The 8465-nt window shown below is 38.0% G+C and overlaps 1 protein-coding gene across 8 annotated transcripts in view; it reads left to right on the top strand.

The window, feature by feature from the left end:
• LOC107673740 (microtubule-associated protein 2-like) overlaps positions 1-8465 on the top strand; it is a 123026-nt gene that overhangs the window by 99937 nt on the left and 14624 nt on the right. For 6 of the 8 annotated variants that reach the window (XM_016467497.1, XM_016467501.1, XM_016467500.1 and 3 more), the window contains 4 exons: positions 1047-1232; positions 2185-2329; positions 3209-3265; positions 4637-4956. In XM_016467497.1, coding sequence (XP_016322983.1) covers positions 1047-1232; positions 2185-2329; positions 3209-3265; positions 4637-4956 — 708 coding nt within the window. The remainder of the gene's footprint in view (positions 1-1046; positions 1233-2184; positions 2330-3208; positions 3266-4636; positions 4957-8465) is intronic. The other 2 variants (XM_016467498.1, XM_016467496.1) reach the window with 2 other exon arrangements.

Below are 8465 nucleotides of genomic sequence, written 5' to 3'. Positions count from 1 at the left end.
CAGCCTAAGGCACACCTGTGCAATAATCATGCTGTCTAATCAGCATCTTGATATGCCACACCTGTGAGGTGGATGGATTATCTCGGCAAAGGAGAAGTGCTCACTACCACAGATTTAGACAGATTTGTGAACAACATTTGAGAGAAATAGGCCTTTTGTGTACATAGAAAAAGTCTTAGATCTTTGAGTTCAGCTCATGACAAATGGGGGCAAAAACAAAAGTGTTGCATTTATAATTTTGTTCAGTGTATTAGAGATCGGCTCAAGTACACAGAAATAACAGCAATAATTAATAACGAAAGACACAAATTGTGGCTTGGTTTTTATTTTAGTGGCAATTATTATTATTATTTTTAAATCAACTTCAAAACATTTCACATAGATCAAATAACATTGACAACGACACACAAACATACCAAAGGTCCTCTTTTATATTTTGTCATTTGTTACAGCGTAATTTTTGGTGGTACCAAGAGTTCAATATATACATACAGGTGCATCTCAATAAATTAGAATGTCGTGGCCAAAGACTTAAACTACTTCAGTCTGTGTGCATTGAATTTATTTAATACACGAGTTTCACAATTTGAGTTGAATTACTGAAATAAATGAACTTTTCCACGACATTCTAATTTATTGAGATGCACCTGTATATGTTTGCGCCTCAGATGCCTCCCTGATTTCCACTCTTTGTATTGCCTGCACATCCCATCTTATATCTGTTTTGTGTTTGTTTTGCAAGTTTGCATGACCTTTTTGCCTTATTTCCTTTAACCTTAAATTGATACATTGTGCCCCCTCAAGCAGTTTAATGACCCATGTACTAATACTACATTTAGAGAAACTAGACACATTTTCTTCTTTTTGTGCTTGTTCATTTTTAATCCCTGAGTGGTTATACATTCTGGTAAATGCCTTTGTATCCTCAAATGTGTGGCCAGATGTTGCTAATTTCATATGGTTAAACATGCTGATTTTCATATCATTTTTAGTTTCATTTTCACTGCGCATGAATCACTCATCTGTCCGTGTTCCTCTCATCATAGACCTCCAATCCCACAACACTAACAAAGATCCCCACCTCAAAAATTCGGGCAGAGGCTTTGCTGCCGGCCCGGCCGAACTCGGCCAGCTCCTCCAATAAAAGGAGCCCGTTGGTGGAGGCAGATCTTTATGAGCCCCGCCCTTCTTCAGCAGGCCCACAAGTATTGCTAAATTTATATGCTGTAAAGGTAAGCAGGGAGCGAGATGGTTCGAAAAACTATTTGCTTCTGCACAATACTAACTAATCTAGAACTTTCAAAGAACATGTCGTCCTAGAATTTGTTAAGCTAAAAGTGAAAATTAATGATTTTCTCACCTCATGTTGTTCCAAATCTGTATGACTTTCTTCTATGGAATACAAAAAGAAAAAGAAAAGAAGAATTGTTGAAGTGTTATGAATTATTAAAGGGGTCATATGATGCTTTTTTAAAGATCATTATTTTGTGTATTTGGTGTAACAGAATATGTTGACATGCTTTAATGTTCAAAAAACACATTATTTTTCAAATACTGTACATTATTGTAGGTCCTCTATGCCCCGCTTCTCTCAAACGCTTCGTTTTCTACAAAGTCCCTCCTTCCGACAAGCGCAGTCTGCTCTGATTGGCCAGCTGACCCAGTGCATTGTGATTGGCCGAACACCGCAAGCACTCGTCGGAAATGTATCTTAAAGATTCCTAAATGCATCTACTTATTTGGAAGGCCAAATAAAGTGCTTTTGCTTTCGCCTAGAAACACACAGCGTCACCCTGACATGGCTGCTTCAACACTAACTCCAGTTACTGAAACCACGCCTTCTTTCTTTGCGTGCACATTTGGGCGCATGTGGGGGCGTGTTAGAACGAGTCGTTTTAGGGGGATGTGGCAGAGTCTTAACTTTGATAAAGTATATCTCTTTGGTTTTGAGACTTTAGTCTTTGCAACTTCAGGGATCTTATCTATTCACGAACAGCTTGTAACACTCCAAAGAGAAAGGAAAACTTGAAATCGCATCATATGACCCCTATAAGACTTGTTTTCCATAAAATGTTGTTAATTCGGAAAAAATAATGACATGAGGGAGAGTACATTTTAATTTGTGGGTGAACTATCCCATTAAGTTTACCATGATTCTAACAGGATGAATGACTCTGTCCTCAGGATGGTGGTTCTCGGAGCCCAGAGAAGAGGTCGTCCCTTCCACGGCCAGCATCCATACTAACCCGCCGCCCACACATGGCTGATCATGAGGAGAGTTCCACTTCCATTACCAGCTCTGGGTCAACAGCACCACGCAGACCCACATGTAAGAGGCATTCTCTTATACCCAGAGCCGATCCTAGACTTCTTTGGGGTGCAGGAGTGGGGTATGAGTGGTTATGAACGAATGAATGAATTTGTCTGTGTTTCACTCCGTCTTGAATGTCATTTCTGCCGGCTCGGTACGCTTTCAACTCGCTTTTATAGTCTTGAGCAAGACTGTACGACATTTACATTACATGATTTGACTGATTTTTACGTAGAAAGGGCGATAGCGCACCACATTAAAATAAATGATCATTTATGTTTTCATAATCGCTGGCCAAATTCAAAAACAAAACTCAAATTAAATCATCTTTGAAAGCAAGGGGGCCCCCTGGTGTTTCGTGGGCCCTACGCAGCTTGCATATTTTGCGTATAGGGAGGATCGGCTCTGCTTATACCTATAAAATCGCTATGTATTTTTTTATTGTTTCTGTCTCTAGATAGAATGATAGAAATTTAATGGACACTTAACAGGTTGTTTAATGCACATCCTGACATCTATAATACTTCTAAAAGTGGCTTATAAGTAAAAATAACCAGCAGATAAGCAATATACATGTTTATTTTTTATAATAATAATAATAATATTCGACACTGATCGGACTTAATCATCGCTGATTTGATTATACACAACTTACTATAATCAAATTAATACAAGACATTTTATCTATATTGCATGTTTTTTATTTGCATATTCTTTACAAAAAGCCAGTATGTGCCGCTAAAATTGATAAAAGAAGCACTAATCTAAACTCTTTTTGTGAGGTGCCTGAAGAATCTGAAGCATTTCCTAAAAGCTTTTCGGACACATTTGAATCTATTATAGGACACGTTCAATCTCACTATATACTCACCCCTTCTCTTCACCCTGCTCCTGTAGCTTTCCGTACCGAAGTCAAAGCACAGCACAGGACAGGCAGGTCTCATAGTATGACAGGTATAGAGGATCAGTCCCTAATGTTTCACCCTGTTTGTTGTCGGTCTTTCATAACTGCTCTCCTGTGCAAGGATGCAGTCACCATAAAAAATACAGTGCCATAAAAAGTTATTCACCTCCATTGCACATTTTCTTACAGCATTGGAAACACAATGTTCACTACTCACATCTAAACTAACTAATCCAAAAAGGGTGAATAATTTTTCATGGGCACTGTTATACATAAGGATTTATTTTTTAACTTTTTTGTCTACACCTTACCTTTCCCATTATGCATGTGAGTATAATTACTTTTTCTTTATGTGTTTGTGCCATTTTAAGTCCATTAAACATTAAAAATCAGTAATATGATTTCATATCTATCATTGTCACCATCATCTACAGTGGGGACCAAAAGTCTGCAAGAAGTGCAAAAAAACGACTTCTTAATGATCTTATGACTGGTCTTCTTTTACTTGTTTTCCAGTAAAAAGATCTAAAAATCTTTAAAGCAAGATACACTTGCTTGAGAAGCAACATTGCATAAGATATTAAGACTCCGTTTTTTACTTATTTTAATATATATATATATATATATATATATATATATATATACTGTATAAAGCAAGTAAAAAATCTGTAGTAAGACCAAATATTAAATATAATATTTGTATTTTTTTTATAATACTTGGGGTACTTTTTAAAATGTTTTTGAAAGAAACCTCTTATGCTCACCAGGTCCAGATTTATTTGATCAAAAATACAATAAAAACTTAGTATTATTATATTATTACAGTTTAAAGTATGTATTTTCGGTTTGAATGTATATTAAAATATCACATCCTTGAGACATTCTAATATGCTGATTTGGTGCTCAGGAAACATTTCTTATTATTAATAATGATAGTAGTGCTGCTTTAAATTTTTGTGGAAACGGTGAGGCTTTTTTCAGGATTCTTTAATGAAAGTTTAAAAAACAGCTTTTATTTGAAGTAGATTTTTTTTTGTAAAATGTCTTTACTGTCAATTTCGATCAATTTCATGCAACCTTGCTGAATAAAAGAAATAATATCTTTAAAAAAACACATTGTACAGTATATCAGTGTTATTAAACATTAAACATATTTAACTTTCTGAAAACAAGTCTCAGTATCTTATGCGGTGTTGCTGTAGTTTTTTCTCAAATTGTTATGCTGATAAATAACATGAAAAAATAAAAAAGATTAAATTAGAAAAAAATAAACATAATAGGAGCATTTTCGTTAATGGAATTTAGACTCCACTGTATATTTTCTGTGAGAAAATATGAACAAGTCATCTTCACATTCATTTGCTGATGTTGCACTTCCTGATTTCGAGCCTTTAAATTGATAATTTCTGTTTCCACTGAAGGCGCAGAGACTACTCGGTCCCGCTCAGCCCGCAGTGGCACCTCTACACCCCGCACGCCCATGTCCATGGCCATCACCCCTGGAACCCCTCCCAGCTACTCCTGCCGTACCCCAGGCACCCCCCACACACCGGGCACCCCCAAATCTCTCAGCCTGCTGTCCCAGGAAAAGAAAGTGGCCATCATCCGAACGCCTCCAAAATCCCCGGCGACTACACCCAAACAGCTGCGTGTCATTAACCAGCCACTGCCTGACCTCAAGAACGTCAAATCCAAGATCCGTTCTATTGACAACATCAAGTACCAGCCCAAGGGGGGCCAGGCAAGTCCAAATGCTCATGATTTGTCCTGATTTCACGTCAGCTTCCACTCTCTTTTCCCATCCCCATCTGTCTTTCTTGCTGTTGTTATGCACCTTCAGGGTCGATTCTGTCCCTTGTGGGCACATTGTCCTTTCAAGTGTGCTTTACTGTGTCTCGCACTCATCACTATTGCCTTTTGTACGCATGTACTGTGTGCATACTAATGGCTGCACATAATAGCTGTTAGGCCAGTTCACTCGTCTTAGATTGCCTTGTTCCTTCCCTGACTGGAAGGTAATTTATTCTTATGACATGGCATTTATTCTTATGGCATGAAACAAAGCATGCTCCAAAACTTTACCTCATTATTTTTTTTTTATTAATTTAAATATTTATTTTAAATAGCAACATTTGCATTTTGAAATGAATCAGAGATAATCACTAGAACACTTTTCATTTGTTTTATACATTAGTTTGTCAAAATCATGACATTACATTTATCTTTCACGTTACCTTTCATCAGTTGATTTAAAAAAATAAATTATATGGCAAGACGATTCAATTAATTGCATGTTTTCATCTTTTTTTTTTTGTTATAAATAATTATTAAATTGACACTCCTAAATATATATTAAAGTTATATAGTTTCAATATATACAGTAAATGTGTCATTTATCACATTATATTAAATTATGTGTGTAATTTTATATTATATTGTTTATATTTTTACTGTTCAAAAGTTTGGGTCAGTAAGGTTTTTTAAAATAAATTAATACGTTTATTTAGCAAGGATGCATTAAATTGATTTAGCAAGGATGCATTAAATTGATCAAAAGTGACAGTAAAGACTTTTATAATGTTACAACAAAAATATTAACATCACAGGAATAAATTACATTTTGAAAGATATTTCACCATATTACTGTTTTTGCTGTATTTTTGATCAAATAAATGCAGACTTGGTGTGAAAAAGAGACATTGTTTAAAAACCATTAAATCTAACTGACCCCAAACTTTTGAATGGTAGTTTAAAAATATGTATTTAAATGTAAACATATGACTTTTTTTAACACTTTTAACACTATCAGATACCATCAAGTTTTGCCCCAGTACTGAAAAAATAAGTAATGGAATATTTGTGTGACTGTGTTTAGTATTTCTGCCTCTCTTAGGGAAATGCTAGATAGACTGTTCTATTACAGAACTCTGTTTGGATTGTATAGTAGATTGTAGAACAACTGGACTGCATCCTGGGATTGTGGAAACTTCGAGTATACACACATAAATGCACATACAGATATGCACCAGGGTGGTTTTTATGTCTAGGTCATACTGGTCTTTACTGGAAGGTTTGTTTTCCAGGTTGAACAGAGTTCAGCCGGGACGATGAGGACAGGTTCATGATGTAAACACTCCTTGTGTCTTTATGTAATTTCATGCAAGCTTGCTGTAATGACCAGGGTGTAGGCTGCGTGTTGGAGTGACATATTTATGTCTGGCTTGTGGCAGAGTGCAGCGGTACAGAGAAAAGAATTTCATCAGCCAGAGGTGTGGGAGATTGTGAGGTTACTGGGGTGGGAGACTGCAATAAGAAATGATAAGGAAGGACATTACGTGACATTGGAGTAATTGAGTTTGTCCGTTGTGTATGTCTTAGAGACAGTGTGTAAGATTTCAGTTCTTGAGAAAAAAATTTTAATGGGGGAAGAACCAAATGTTGGTTAGGACTTTTTTCTATCATGAAATGTTTAGATTTGGAAAAAAATTTTACATATAAATTTATATGTTTTTAAAAATATTTTTAAATAGTTTTTTACAATTAATTTGATAACATTTCTATTGAGGATGTAAGGGAAACAGGTAAATTTAGCTCAAAGGGAATCATTTAAGATTTTATAGGGAATTTGGACAGAATCACTGTTTTAAGGCTGATCACTGAGTCGGCCAGCGATTCATTGAACGAGTCGTACAACATCAACCCTGCATGGATATTAATATCCAAAATATAGTGAAAACACTATTTATTAGCACTGTAACAAGTTCATCAGTTTAAGACATTAACTTGTAAGCACAAAACACAAGATACTTCTCTTTTCAATATAAATAAGGCTTTATTGGATAAATCTAAGACATATAAACTAATCTAACACATAAACATACGCACTCATACATTCACACAAGTTGCAGAAAGAGAGAAAGTGAGGAAAGAATGAGTTTAGAAGAGTGAAAATATGAAATCCCAAGTTTATAGCAATATATGCAATTGCATAGACCTGAACAACCATCAATCATCTAATTAACCCTCGTATTGAGTCTCTCAATGAGGCTGTCTCATCTCATCTTCCTCCGCTTATCCGAGACCAGATCGCGGGGGCAGTAGTCTGAGCAGAGCCCCCCAGACTTCCCTCTCCCCGCACACCTCCTCCAGCTCCTCTGGGGGAACCCCAAGGCATTCCCAGGCCAGCTGGGAGACATAGTCTCTCCAACGTGTCCTGGGTCTGCCCCGAGGCCTCTTCCCAGTGGGACATGCCCAGAAAACCTCACCAGGGAGGCGTCCAGGAGGCATCCGAAACAGGTGCCCGAGCCACCTCAACTGGCTCCTCTCGATGCGGAGGAGCAGCGGCTTTACTCCGAGCTCCTCCCGGGTGACTGAACTCCTCACCCTAACCCTAAGGGTGCGCCCAGCCACTCTGCGGAGGAAACTAATTTCTGCCGCTTGTATCCGCAATCTCATTCTTTCGGTCATGATCCAGAGTTCATGGGTTAAATGTTTAACCCAACCTTCTGGGTAGTAACCCAACCACTGGGTCAAAACAACCCAATTGCTGGGTTTGTCCCTATTTTACCCAGCACTGGGTTGTATTTAACCCAGCATTTTTTAGAGTGTAGGAACTTAGATCGACTGGTAAATTGAGAGCTTCGCCTTGAGACTCAGCTCCTTCTTCACCAAAACAGACTGGTACAATGACCGCATTACTGCGGACGCAGCATCAATCCGTCTGTCAACCTGCCGCTCCATTTTTCTCTCACTCGTGAACAAGACCCCGAGATACTTAAACTCCTCCACTTGAGGGAGCAACTCCCCCCAACCTGGAGGGGGCAATCCACCTTTTTCCGACGGACTCAGTGAGGCTATAAACTTTATATTAAATGCACCAGTTCAGCTAGAATCTGGAGGTTGTACTTGCGTTGCCTTTGTGTTAAGGGTTTCTCTTTTGTTGTCGTCATTGCAAAAGGGGGTTTCCCAAGGTTGCTGATTGGCTGGAAGTTCAGTGGTCGTTCGTAGTGAAGTCTTGGGCTTTGGCTGAAGTTGCGGAGTTGTGGGCTGGTTGAAGTTTTAGACGGGCACCTGAGGTCGGACTCGGAGACACGGCGTTGCGGCAAAACTTAACTCAGAACACGAAACTCTCAATGGAAAAGAAAAGAAATTAAAGTAGAAGCCAGCAAGAAGAGTGACGAGACTAGATGGCGTTTCTCCTCATGGTTTTAGAGGAGCAGCTGGCATGTAAGCCAGAGCACGCTGAAAGAG

The sequence above is a fragment of the Sinocyclocheilus anshuiensis genome, unplaced genomic scaffold (assembly GCF_001515605.1).
Source record: "Sinocyclocheilus anshuiensis isolate Anshui unplaced genomic scaffold, SAMN03320099.WGS_v1.1 scaffold808, whole genome shotgun sequence".
NCBI lineage: Eukaryota > Metazoa > Chordata > Actinopteri > Cypriniformes > Cyprinidae > Sinocyclocheilus > Sinocyclocheilus anshuiensis.
This window is presented reverse-complemented; position numbering and strand designations above follow the sequence as displayed.